Source organism: Ostrea edulis, chromosome 6 (assembly GCF_947568905.1).
Source record: "Ostrea edulis chromosome 6, xbOstEdul1.1, whole genome shotgun sequence".
In the NCBI taxonomy this organism is placed as follows: domain Eukaryota; kingdom Metazoa; phylum Mollusca; class Bivalvia; order Ostreida; family Ostreidae; genus Ostrea; species Ostrea edulis.
This window is the reverse complement of record NC_079169.1, coordinates 84,450,073-84,464,574: the sequence shown is the minus strand read 5'-3', so window position 1 is coordinate 84,464,574 and position 14,502 is coordinate 84,450,073. Positions and strand designations below refer to the sequence as shown.

Genomic DNA, 14,502 nt, shown 5'->3' with positions numbered 1-14,502 from the left:
ATGCAATATGATTAAATGAATGTTAGCAATATAGTTAAAAACTTTTTATTTTGTGAAATACAGTTCGAACTTTATCTGATCGTATGTATGTTTACTTTAAAAAGATTTTGAAGTTGCCCAAAAGAAGCGTCTGTAAGACGTAGATTGTCAAAAGCAATGGCGTTAACAAGAAAGGGAAACGTAAGAAAACCGATTACATTACTGTTTTTGAGAAATAATTATAGATTGTTTTTATATGTGGTTTTTAAGAAGCAAAGCTAGTGTCCAGTTGACGCTATGTTATAAGTTGACCTCTCAGAAAACATGAAAGCTCAAGTCTCTATCAGTCTATGGTTACTATCTTTTCAGTTTTCTTTTTTTTGAAATTCTCTTTAATAATTCATTATCATACCTCTATGTTTAAGAACAATGCAATTATGACAGAAAGCAGTCAGCAACCCCAGCCCCCTTTTTAAAACAACTTAACATAGAGACTTTTTCAAGTCTTTCACAGACACAGTGAGCTATCACAGAGCCCAAGGGTATAGTCTCTGCATTAACATTTTTCCTTACTCGCAGTGTGCGAAATTAACGATGGACCGAGAGACAATGTCTAAATCTCGTTGGTCTGTATATCAATCAAAACAGAGATAAACCAACTTGTCTGTAGGAAATCTGACCAAGTCATATAAAGTCTATGTTTAATACGTTGATTGTTTTCTTCTTTTTATAATAAATGTACCACAATCTAAAGAGATCTCCATACAAGTGAAAAGTTCTTGAGAGAGACATTAACAATATACAATCAAGCAATTAACAAATCAGATTTGTATCTGCCCATTTTAAAAAAGAGGGGAAAATGGAACAGAATCAACTCGGTATATGTACATTTGCTTTCATCTTTGGTCATCCTTGGGCAGTTTCGCCGATCCAAACATCATTTAGTATTGAGTTTAAAAAAATCCAAGTTTCCTTCCTAGTAGCGATCTTATTTTATCGCCGCTAATCAGTCTTTGTAATGGCTAAGGAACTGGGTGGCCATTTCTATACAGATGCACTTTAGCTCTCTGCATGGTTGTATATTGTCTAATGTCCCACTTGAGAATCTCAGTTTTTGCGGTTTCATCCAAAAGACCATCCCATTTAGTCACCTCTTATGACAAACAAGGGGTACTGAAAACCTATTCTAACCTGGATCCCCACGGGACCTCATCTGTACTGAGCACAAACTTTCCAAAGCTTTACCCATTCTTTTAGAATGCTGAAAACATCAATATTCATAATATTTGCAAAGTAATGTCACACACAAAATGATATGGTGAGGAGGCAACCTAATTCAAAGTGTTGCTTCAGTTGTTGGTGTTAGGGCTGTTTACAATCTGACTAAAATACAGACCAGGGTTGGCAAAAAAGTGGTCAATATGAGTATTGACCGGGCCGATGGTCAATACTGGTTAAAACCGGTCAATATTGGTTGATTGAAAATTGTTTAGTCATTATAGTCTGTGTTGGTTATTTTAAATGTTTCAGTGGCCATTATGGTAAATACTGTAATTCATAACATGCACTATCAGTTTATAATATACTTGCAAGTCATAATATTAGATAAATAATATAAATGACTCTGTTAAATTGAGGAAGATGTAAAAGTTTATTGTAAAAATTAAAAAATTTGTAGCCGTATTACTTTGGCACTGACAACAGCATTGCACTCTTTACATCTTGCTGTTGTCTTGTTGTCCTCAACAATATCATAAAAATTCCAAATAGGATCTCTAGGCTTCATGATTGTGTCTCTTAACAGGTCAGGAAGTGAATGTGAGAGGAAGATTGTGGTATTTCCTAAACTATGTTTTGTTGAAGCCATAGATAGTATTTCTGTTCAAATTCTTCAGTTTATCAAGAACTATCTATTGTTTCAAATCTTCATTTAACTGTTAAATAAACATTTGAGGGGGTGTGTTGGTGATGTTTTCATAACAATAACATATACACTGGTTCTCTCTGGTCCCAGAGTATGCTAATTAACACCTGTCAACTCTGTTTCCTGTGCTCAGGTACATCTCCAACTCTGTCCATTGCAACACATTGTTTATCTACAGCACCTGTCACCCATTTCATATTAAATCACTGTGTTTATTTAATGTCCAGCTACCTTTTATTCTTAATCTGTCCAGGTACATGTATAAGCAGATCCTATTGTCTTGTTATGCTATATGTGACCCTCTTTTATAGTTCTGAAGATATTATGATCACAGTTTCAGCAAACCAAATATATTAAACTTATGAAATTACATCTAATTATCTAATGAAAATTATTGATAACCAATTGATCCATATATTATAATGAAAAGACTTAATTTATCTTTGCAAAAAATGTACAAAAATAGGAAAATGGACAGTTTAAATCTCAATTGACCACTTAGGGAGTATTGACTGGGACAGTTAAAACCGCTGGTTAAAACCGAAGGCGGTTTTAACCACCCAACCCTGGTACAGACCTATATTATTATATATATATAATAATATAGGTCTGTACTTTAGTCAGATTGAGCTGTTTAAACATTGACAGCATCATAGTCATGAAACTTATGTGAAACATTTCTGACATCGTGTAGATTTCAAATTGTTCAAACTATGACCTCGGGATAGGATGGGGCCACAATTTGGGGTTTGAAGTTTTAATGAAGTTTTTCTTAGGCTTCATGCATGTCACATACTTTATGTCACATACTTTCAAACTTACTGGATTTCACTGACATGTCTCCTCTATTCTCCTGCAGGTGAGGCTCCCTCCAGAGGTCAACCGAATCCTGTATGTTCGAAATTTACCATACAAAATTACAGCTGAGGAAATGTATGATATTTTTGGAAAGTATGGAGCTATAAGACAAATACGGGTGTAAGTATTGCATGCATCAGGTAAAACTGTAAGAAAAGAAATCCATAGAAACAAAGAGATTGAGATAATGAGCAAAAAATACCTAGTAGCCCTTATAGATGGCACATTTTACCAACTGTGAGGATACTGTTATTGGCATTCTTAAATAGGGTTTAACTTAATATATGCTAGCTTGTAAAACAAAAGTGAACTTAATGATTAATGATTTTAGCAATGTCATAATCATACACTTTAAAATAATTACATGTTTAGTTGTGTTGAAGTTTCATCATCATGTTAGGAGCAGACATTTAGTAGAGCAAGATGTGATACTTAATTTTGAATCCTTTTTCTTACAGGGGAAATACAACCGAGACCAAAGGAACAGCATTTGTTGTGTATGAGGACATTTTTGATGCCAAGAATGCTTGTGATCACCTGTCTGGATTCAATGTCTGTAACAGATACCTGGTAGTTCTCTACTTTCAGCCTAACAAGGTGCGTGTCTAATGTCTAGGAATCAGTCAAATGTATTACTATTTGAAAGCATATAAAATATTGCATGCAAGGATGTTCTATAAATTTTTGCTATTACGTATAAAGCCAAATGCTCATGAATGTAGAATTTTTGAGAAATGCTTTTCATCATCTAAAGTAAACATTAATTACTCGGGTATGAAAAGGATTCGACTTTATAATTATGTAATATAAACTCAGTTGTGATGCTAAATTCAATATGTATCATCATTATTGCATTGTTTTTTCTTGCACGTAAATATCCTCATTCTATAAATCTTTTTTTGTTTTTTCTTTCTAGGCATTCAAGAAAACAGATGATACAAAAAAGAAAGACGATATAGAAAAGATGAAACAGAAATATGGACTTTCAACACCCGAGAAGAAGTGACACGAATATTTACCATTTTGACTTTTTCATCCTCACAATACATGGATATCGTAAATCACGGAGACGGCTTGGTGTACATCTGAACATAAATAACTGTAAATCATTGCTCATGTAGCAACTCAGTCATGTGAATATCTCATGCCATCCAGGCCCTCTGTGAATCAATTCTACGCTTTTCTGTGTACATGTATGGTACCTATTATTTTACACTTTTACTATGTTTTAATGTTGGCTGAGGTAGATGTAGAGAAACAGGCCAGTCTCCACATTCTGCACGATTTGTTTGTATACATGTTTATTAAAGTGAAAAGACAAAAAAAATATGTTTTGGATGGCCAGTTTTTTTAAGGGCAGCTTGCAGTCAAGTTTATTTCACATTTGAAAGTGATTGCAATTGTTCCTAAACTTGTACAATGAAGCAATTGTAGATGAAAATGAATCGGAGAGACTTGTTTTATTTTCTACCAAAAATTCAAATAAAAATGTTGGATTTTGGTACAGATAGTACAAATTATTTTAGTATCATACTGTTTGTCGGATTAAGAGGTTAATCAAGTCATACAAATGATACATTATTAACTTTAATACTGTAATAAATGCAGTGTACTTGGACGTTACGCCCCGGTGCTGAAAATTTTGGGGGGTTGGTTGGTTGGTTATGGTCTTCTTGTTTCTTTTCCTGTCTGTATTTGAATCTTTTAACTATACAAGACATAGACTTCATACCGTAATTGGTGAATATGAAAGGTTAACGTTATGTGATTATTCAGATAAAGTTTAAAGGTCAAATCTACCCCTTTTTGTGCTGTGACCATGTTCATTTGAATGGCGTTTCAATAACATGTCTGGTTTCGAACTTGCCTATGTGATCTTAGGTCAGTATTTTTGTCCACTTTTGGTAATCGTACCTATAGTCCAACTGCCCTTTCAAAAGATGAAATTCTTCGAAACCATGATTCAGTTTTAGACATATTTAATATCCCAGACAATGGGTCGGGTGAATAGGAATTACTGTACCTATACTGGATTTCTAAACTTCATAAAAACCCTTTCAAAGATACATTGCTGGATCTAGTAAATGTTCTACCAAGCCCTTATCTTTGCTCCTCATGAAAACATTAACAGTGGAGAAGGAGAAACTTCAATTATACTCTGCATCTACATAAGCCAGAAGTGGTGTAAATCAAACGTGGATTCTAAAAAATTCTAAAGAACTTTTAGTGAACTTGAAATCGCAAAAACTTTTCTCAAATCAACATCAAAATGTATGACTTTTCCAACTCTTTACACGACCATTCCTCACGATAAATTAAAGACTAGACTTTTTGACATCGTAGACAGTTGCTTCTTCAACAAAAATGGAAAACGCAAATATTCATATTTAGTGATCAGTCATCCAAAAAATTACTGTGTTAAATGCCACTCTGATTCCATGCACAAGTACTCTGAAGTTGAAATAATAAAAAAATATGCTGGAGTCATTGACAATATTTTCGTGGTTTTGGTGATTAGGTCTTCCAATAGTCTGTTGGAATTCCCATGGGCACAAATTATGCTCCTTTGTTAGCTGACCTGATTTTATATTCCTATGAAGCAGAATTTATTCAAAAACTTCTACGTGAAAAAAATCTCGTGTGACATTCAATTCGACATTTAGATATATTGACGATGTATTATTTTCATTCATATCTTGATTCAATATATCCCAGTGAACTCGAAATAAAAGACACCACAGAGTCGTCCACTCCTGCTTCATACTTGGATATTTTATTGAAAGTAGATATTAACAGCAAACTAACAACTCAACTTTTTGACAAACGGGATGATTCTCCATCGTCAACTTCCCATATTTATGTAGCAATATTCCATTATCACATGCATATGGTGTTTACATCTCTCAACTGATTCGATACGCAAGAGCTTGTTTTGTGTATGGTCAGTTTTTAAATGGAAGCAGGCTACCGGCAAACAAGTTGATGGTGCAGGGGTTCCAACACTCGTTTAAAATCAGCATTTCACAAATTCTGTGGTCGTTATAACGATCTAGTTTGCCAATGCAACCTATAATTGGGTCAAATGCTGTCTGACGTGTTTCATGCCAATTGTTAGGTCGTTCTTGGCATACTGATTTTGACTACGGATAACTCTGTTTACCTGATCAAGGCGGGTGTGTCCGGTCGATAGGGGGTGCTTACTCCTCCTAGGCACCTGATCCCACCTCTGGTATATTCAGGGGTCCGTGTTTGCCCAACTCTCTATTTTGTATTGTTTATAGGTGTTATGAGATTGGTCACTGTTCATTATCTTCACCTTTCATGAAACTTAACGAATATAAAAAAGTGATGTCAAAGCTGGAGGACTTAATCTTGCTGTCTGGTTGTTAACAATTCTCCAGAACTGTAGATGTACAACAGAATTCATACTTAGAAAAGGACAAACTTGGAGGTCAAAGGTGGATTTTCAATTCAGATTTTCCTCAGGTTTGGGCACTTTAATCACCTTCCTGTGTTGAGATTGCGGCTGTTTATTCTTTTACCTGATGAAACAACATACCAATAGAATGCAATATGAAACCAGTGATTTGCAGTCGAGACACAATGAGCTAAGTTGCAAAGTTAGTATTGTACCATATACAGTATAAACACCAAGTTAAGGCAGAGGAAAATATTCTATACACTATAAAATTTCACCGGGGTCATGAGAATTCTTATTCATACTCTGGAGTAGAATTTGCTTGCAAAAACTGGAGTGTTCTTTTGAAAATTTACAAACCAGAAACCATGGTCTTGCTAAATGGGTGATTGACCATGACCTTTTGATTTCCAAAACAAGAAAGTTCAAGGCGGCTCTTTGGGCAATCTACAATATTGTCAGTTGTTGTGAAAATAGATGATACACAGCAGGTAAATTTAAGATTTACATCAGACATGAAAGTCATGGAGACTCCATAGTATTATCAGTTCTCTGGATTTAATTCATTCTGTAGGAGCGACCTTGACTTCTGACCCTGAAAAACCAAATGGGTCATCACCTGATATTGCCAAACCTTCAGTCCAGACACTGTGTTTACTACGCGATCTTGAAGTTCTAATAATGGTTCATGTTTCATAAAGTGCCATTACTAAAGTGTATGTTGGTAGATGAGAAGGAGATAGGTCGGTGCCCTGGAATATTTCTATGTAATATTTTTCAATACGAAAATCCAGAGAATTATGAAATTCAATCTGTATAAATCTCTGTTCTCATTTTTCTAGGGTTTTGCCATTTTAAACTCCTACAATTGGGTTTTGTGTGTACTGTACTAATAATCTTATAAATAAACAAGAAAATATATACATATATATGCATTTTGTGGGTTGTAATATACATTTTGTAGGGGCATTTGTCCACGAGTTTGATGTCTGTTAATTTATAAATCTAACATCTCCAAGGTTGTGTACCTGTGTGTAACCAGTTCTACCAATACTGCAGATGGAGGTAAGGCATTTACAAACACAGCACAAGTATTTACGACCAATCCTGTAATGGTTTAAAGGACGTATAATTAGATCTTTTGATCTGCTCGCCCATTTCACATCACAAGTCTGCCCTTGTGTTATAACGATTACACAACACAGAAATTTGTACTCTTTTACTGTATTGTAATTTCACAGAATGCACCATTACTGAAAATTTGCTGCATCATAAATAGCTGCAATAGTATTAAAATTCACATTGAGACTTGACCATACATATGATAATCTGTCACTTCTGATTCCTCCACACTCTGGTCTAATTTATATTTCCCATCAACTTCACTATTTCCTATCACAGCCCAGTCTAACACTGTAAAACAATTACTAACTGTCAGGTTCTCGGAGGTATTAGTATTGCCGAGACTAGAACTATCACATTCACCGCGGTTTGTCAATTCAGTATGTATTTTACTGTCGGATTTTTTCCGAAGGTCTCTTTTATATTGTCTGTCTCGTTCTTTTTCTCGTTGTCGAAATTCTTTATTGTTTACACGGGCAAGTCTTCTCCTTTCTGCATCTCTCTTTCTTTCTCTTTCTCTGTATTCGGGATCTTTTCTTCTGTCTTTCATTCTTTGTTTGGCTTGCATTTTCTCCTGCTCCCTTAAAGAACAAGATTGTAAATGATGTACAATACTGGCATGTATTAAACAAGTGAAATGTCACTGCAAATTCATGAAAATGTGAAGATATTTTCCAATAATCATGAATAATTATTTCCATTTGCAGTGTAATTCTGATGTTAAATATTTTCTGGTTACTGCAATGTGATTCTGTTAAAGGTTCTCAATTGAATATTTAAAAGATGTTTTCCTGATGTATTTTAGCACCCCACTTCATTGGTGGTATGTATTTCAATCTTTTTAAACTGTTGTGTGTTTTTGGTATAAAGGATGAATCAGATTGTGGACTACCTGTGTTACTAGACCAGATCTATATGATGAAAAATCGCTCAAACGCATCAAAGATGCATATGGCCGAGTTGCAGTTTGGAAAATTATGCACGCTTTCATTCACGAAGTAAAAACATGCACATGTTTAATATAGTTTATAAGTATGAAGCTTTGAATGGCCGCAATAGGTATTTAGTGTGATTATGACTTTGACCTTTGGATTTCAAAAGCTACATGAATCTTGAATGTCATCAGGATTTGAAGTCTGATAAACATGCACCAGCAAGTACATGCATAAAAGTTAGAGGCAAGCTCAAATCTACAGTATATAGTGAAAAAGAGACCTTGACCTTTGGACCTCAAAATAAATGGGAACTTTCCTCTTTTGGATGTGATCAAAATATGGAAGTCTGACAAAGACGCATCAATTAGTATGAAAGTTAGAGACCGGACAAGCTCAAATCTATGGCATTTAGTGACAAAGTGACCTTGACCTTTGACCTCAAAATAAATAGGAACCTTCCTCTTTTGGATGTGATCATGTTATGTAAGTTTCACAAAGATGCCCTTAGTAGTATGAAAGTTAGAGACCGGACAAGCTAACTGTGGACGCCGCCCACCCACCCGGACGCCCATCCTTCGCCAATTTAAAAGCTGAGATTTGCTATGCAACTCAGCTAACTAGTCAAATTGAAATTGTTTGTTAAAACATTGTAACTACATCATACAAATGACCACCCACAGAGAGGACTTAATTCTCACAACAGTCAACTTCTCAATGAAAAGTAGGTGTGTTGTACACATGATTACAGAAACAGAATTACTTTAGATTCATTTAAAACATGTTCCTCACACTAGTACCAATCAAATTATAATCATCTGTTCGGATTTCATTGACTACGTTGTTTACCAGCCTTTTCTAGAGAACTTGAAATAGCAACTCATCAAAGAAAAGAATGTGTTTTTTAGTTTGCTTTACACCGATGTATTCACTAGTCTACCCACATCTCACTGGTACACCTGTACTCTGTGTTACCTGTACTCTGTTACACTGATTTACCTGTACTCTGTTACACTGATTTACCTGTACTCTTTGTTACCTGTACTCTGTTACACTGATTTACCTGTACTCTGTTACACTGATTTACCTGTACTCTGTGTTAGCCCTCTGTTACACTGATTTACCTGTACTCTTTGTTACCTGTACTCTGTTACACTGATTTACCTGTACTCTGTTACACTGATTTACCTGTACTCTGTGTTAGCCCTCTGTTACACTGATTTACCTGTACTCTGTGTTACCTGTACTCTGTTACACTGATTTACCTGTACTCTGTTACACTGATTTACCTGTACTCTGTGTTACCTGTACTCTGTTACACTGATTTACCTGTACTCTGTGTTAGCCCTCTGTTACACTGATTTACCTGTACTCTGTGTTACCTGTACTCTGTTACACTGATTGTACTCTGTTACGCTGATTTACCTGTACTCTTTGTTACCTGTACTCTGTTACACTGATTTACCTGTACTCTTTGTTACCTGTACTCTGTTACACTGATTTACCTGTACTCTGTTACACTGATTTACCTGTACTCTGTTACACTGATTTACCTGTACTCTTTGTTACCTGTACTCTGTTACACTGATTTACCTGTACTCTGTTACACTGATTTACCTGTACTCTGTGTTACCTGTACTCTGTTACACTGATTTACCTGTACTCTTTGTTAGCCCTCTGTTACACTGATTTACCTGTACTCTTTGTTACCTGTACTCTGTTACACTGATTTACCTGTACTCTGTTACACTGATTTACCTGTACTCTGTGTTAGCCCTCTGTTACACTGATTTACCTGTACTCTTTGTTACCTGTACTCTGTTACACTGATTTACCTGTACTCTGTGTTAACCCTCTGTTACACTGATTTACCTGTACTCTTTGTTAGCCCTCTGTTCTCGCTTGTACATCCTGTCCTTCTCTCGCTTTGAGACTTCCTTGATTGTCAGATGGGCGTTTTCTGGGTCAGTATCTGACCGTGACCCATTATCTGGAGCAAGTGCTATGTAAGACTGTACAAATGATTCTTCACAACCATCTCTGTAAAATAATGAAATGGATGAAATTGTCAATTTACTGGATATAAATGGTATTAATATTGGTATTTGGGTATCAGCACTGGAAACTCAGTGGTGGATCTAAAAAGGGGAAATTAGAGTGTGAACTGTATCTCCATGAATCTACACTACAAGATAAATGCAAATTTTTTCAACCTCAGATCAGATGGTGTGATGGATGAAGGGTCCTCCAGGGACGACTGAAAATTCTCATCACAAGACAATTCAATGGTGTTTAAGACATCTAGGTCTCCAATAGGTACAACATGCGACTCTGCGAGATCACTGCAAACACTGTCTTCATCAGTGGATGTCACAACAACTGTTTCCTGAACATCTTCTGATAGGACCACCTCCTCTGAGCCCGTATCTGAGATTTCTGGGTTAAATGGAATCAAGTACACTTGGACTCTTTTGTTAACTTGATCTACAATGTATAAAACAGTTTTTAAAACAAGAATTAAACTGATATACATTGATTATTTAATATCTTATAGTTGTCACTATGGCAACTTACTATAAAGGGCAGAGGCAAATATATCAGTAGTAAACCTATAACCTCCGTGTTAATTTTGAAATTGGCATGAGTGTTGTGTATTGATTTGGGACTAGACATATTACAATATGAATGCCCCAATCTGATTAAAATCAGATCTTTGATCCGCTCCGTTATTGTTCTGTACACTTTGTGTCGCGACATAACAATAATGGAGCGGATCAAAGATCTGATTTTAATCAAATCGGAATGTCCCAGCTGACATTCAAGTTTGAAATATTTGAAAGTCCCAGGATGTGAAAATGATGTGAAAAGGTGTAAATGAAGAATGTCAACATTATATTGGTGCTTTTCTTTTCCTGAATAAATTGCGAAGAGAATTGAATTACATTAGTTTTTAAAGATCAGGGGTGTGTTTTACAAAAGAACTTACTACCAATTTTATATACTGAAATTTTCCAGTTTATTGTTGTAAGATCCTCCACTCCAAAGGCACTCCACTCAAAATAATTTTTTTAAAAATGTGGAAAATTAAACCTTAGAAAAGTTTTTAATTCATTCATTTAAAGTAATAACTGTGTAATACAATATATTTGATGGCGTCCTAAACTATCGGAACTCTTCAGTGTTGAGAAGGTATATATGAAATTGTGAAATAGACAACTTTATTTACTGTGGGATTTACACCATGTAAAGGTAAGAAATGCATGTTTCATTGTGATAGGGAGTTAATAGGATGTCTAAGGCGAAAAGTTGAAGCGGGCAAGAAATTCATTTTAACTCATTTTGATCACAACAAGCGACCTAAGTTCAGGCAAGATTTCCCGAATCACTTTGTGTGACACTGGTCTGAGATTTGGAAAAGGCGTCAGTCCAAATATCCAGCCTCGACGAATCTCGCTGAGATTACTTCACCCTCAAACACGGTCACGCCGTAAAACATATCATGATAGAGGATGAAGCCCTCTCACGGCCCAAAGAGCCGTGAGAGCGGAGCTCTCCCTATAGGTAACACGTATATACATGACATGTTTTAATGAAAAATATAGAAAACTAGTGAAAAATTAAACCATACCTATAGAACTTGAAAATTTTGGTCCCAATGGCGTTGATTCGAATACTAGCGCGTGGACATGTATTTCTCCATTTTGAATCTCGTGTACCCAAGTTCACGTCGTTCTGACTATGTTACATAAAATTCTTAAAAGCATGTAAATCTTTGTTTTCTAAATCATATATGATCACTCCTTGATAAACACGATTTGTGCTATGGCTCCTATGTTTGTGTATTTGCTAAACACCGACGCTAAATATGACGTCACAATGCACTGTTTACATCAGTTGCATAGAGTTTCCCGCATTCAATGAATAGGCGGATCAAAAATGTCTAAAGTTAGAATACTTTAATTGAGCTCTGTCCTCACACGTTAGGTGCTAATATTTCGGGATAATTTTTGTCCTGTTATGGATCTAGATACTAATATATTGTTTGCTTCGCCCTCAAACACGGTCATGCCGTAAGACATATTATGGCCTGACATGTCTACATTCAAGTTCAATGTGTTTACTCATTAAAATCCAAATGGACATTTACTAATGAGGAATCTATGCTCATGCATATAAAGGAATGGCAGTGTCCAAAATAGAAAACAACAATTAAATAGTTAATGAACAACAAAAATAACCACAAGTTTGTATATATATATATATATATACATGTATATCCAAATTGTGTTTTTAAAAAAATCACAGTGTCCGGTATAAAATATTAAAAGAAATAGAATAAACAGTACACAAAGTTAAAAATTTAACGCAAGCACTTTCATTTTATAATCCTCAGGCGTTACATTTTAAAATAGTTTTGAAATGGTCTGACGTCATAAAGGCGTCCTAACATTTCACGTACATAACGACGTCATAAACGAATGAAGGGAGAAGGTTTTTACGTTAAGCATATTATGACGTCATAGATAATAACAGTAAACATATTTCACAGTAAGCTATTGAGAGCCGGTTTTAAAGTCTTAATAAAGTGTCTTTCTTTTTCTCATCGGGAAATAGTATTTACACTTTTCGTCCTCGCATCCAAGACACACAAAACGTGCCTTACCTTACAACCTCGCCAGAAGAATATGTACCATCGTTAGCGAAGAACCTACCAGAGAACAACGTTTAGGGGAATTAAATAGTTATTTACAAAAACAGAATTATCCAATCAAACTTATAAACGACGGAATCAAGAAAGCCAGAGAACTCCATAGAGAAAATCTTATCAATAAATCCAAAATCAATCCCACAACAAATTCACACATTTTACCGTTTGTTACAACATACAACCCAAGGAACTCTAATGTTACACCTATCATTCGGCAACTCAACGACCTACTAAAAACAGATGAAAAAATGGGGAAAATTATGAAGAAATATACTTTAATCAACAGCAAGAGACAACCGAAAAATCTTAGGAGACTGTTATGTAAATCTAATTTTCAGGAAAAGTCCAACAAAAAATTTTTCACCGTTACCAAATGTGACGATCAGCGATGCGGAACGTGCCCAGTTCGTTCAAATTTAACAACAAGGAATTTACGGTAAATTCAGATATGACGTGCTCCACCAAAAATTTAATTTATGTTATAACATGAGCTGGCTGTGGAAAACATTATATCAGTGAAACTGGAACTACTCTGCGAACTCGTATACGAGTTCATAAACAACACATTTCAGCACCCGAATACAGAAAAACTAAAGTTAGTGAACATATTGATGTGTGTGGCCACGGACAATTCAGTGTATTTCCGTTTTATAAACTGTATACAGAAAATACTATTTCCCGACGAGAAAAAGAAAGACACTTTATTAAGACTTTAAAACCGGCTCTCAATAGCTTACTGTGAAATATGTTTACTGTTATTATCTATGACGTCATAATATGCTTAACGTAAAAACCTTTTCCCTTCATTCGTTTATGACGTCGTTATGTACGTGAAATGTTAGGACGCCTTTATGACGTCAGACCATTTCAAAACTATTTTAAAATGTAACGCCTGAGGATTATAAAATGAAAGCGCTTGCGTTAAATTTTTAACTTTGTGTACTGTTTATTCTATTTCTTTTAATATATATAGATCTATTTATATACACACACTGTACAGGTCACTGTAACTGTCTAGTACGGTGAATGCCGGGGCCATGGCTGGAGGGTTTGGATGGATGATTTGGTCACCTCCAACGATGGTGAAACCACAACTGATTGTGATAAAGTGTTCCAGTATTGTATTGTTCGCGGAAAGAATGAATGTTTGTAAATATTGATTCGGCAGTGGGGTGGCACAAACTTCACGCAGTGACTATTCCTCGTACTATTAAGAGGGAACTTCACTTAATTGGCAGATGTAACTGTGGGGGTTAATAAACCAATTTTTGTGCTCACTCTGACGGCAAAGCGCTGTCAACATACAAATGTAATTTTTAAATATTTTAATGATGTTTCTTCACAAGAGAAATAAGTCGCTTAAAAGCTTACCTGTCATGCCCAGGAATGCAAAATTGTACTTAAACATTTATTGATTCATTCTAAATCTTAAGATACACAAAAGCTTTGCTATCATCACATAAAACTATTTCCTTCCTCTTGAACTTGAAGTCTCTTGCGGAAAAAAAAAAATATTATATCAAAATCCATAACCGGATTCTTACTTAGGATCATAAAGTAA

The 14,502-nt window shown here is 35.3% G+C and overlaps 2 protein-coding genes across 2 annotated transcripts; one reads left to right on the top strand and one right to left on the bottom strand.

Moving 5' to 3' along the window:
• Positions 1-45: 45 nt before the first annotated feature.
• On the top strand, positions 46-4,206 carry LOC125683074 (splicing factor 3B subunit 6-like). The gene is made up of 4 exons (XM_048923796.2): positions 46-180; positions 2,763-2,881; positions 3,220-3,358; positions 3,678-4,206. Exons 1-4 carry the CDS (start codon positions 157-159, stop codon positions 3,765-3,767), a joined length of 372 nt encoding a protein of 123 aa, XP_048779753.1. The 5' UTR covers positions 46-156; the 3' UTR covers positions 3,768-4,206.
• Positions 4,207-7,383: 3,177 nt separating this feature from the next.
• On the bottom strand, positions 7,384-14,502 carry LOC125683073 (RNA-binding protein 25-like). The gene is made up of 4 exons (XM_048923795.2): positions 14,313-14,502; positions 10,447-10,717; positions 10,106-10,273; positions 7,384-7,882 (listed from the first exon to the last, which is right to left on the bottom strand). Exons 1-4 carry the CDS (start codon positions 14,347-14,349, stop codon positions 7,477-7,479), a joined length of 882 nt encoding a protein of 293 aa, XP_048779752.1. The 5' UTR covers positions 14,350-14,502; the 3' UTR covers positions 7,384-7,476.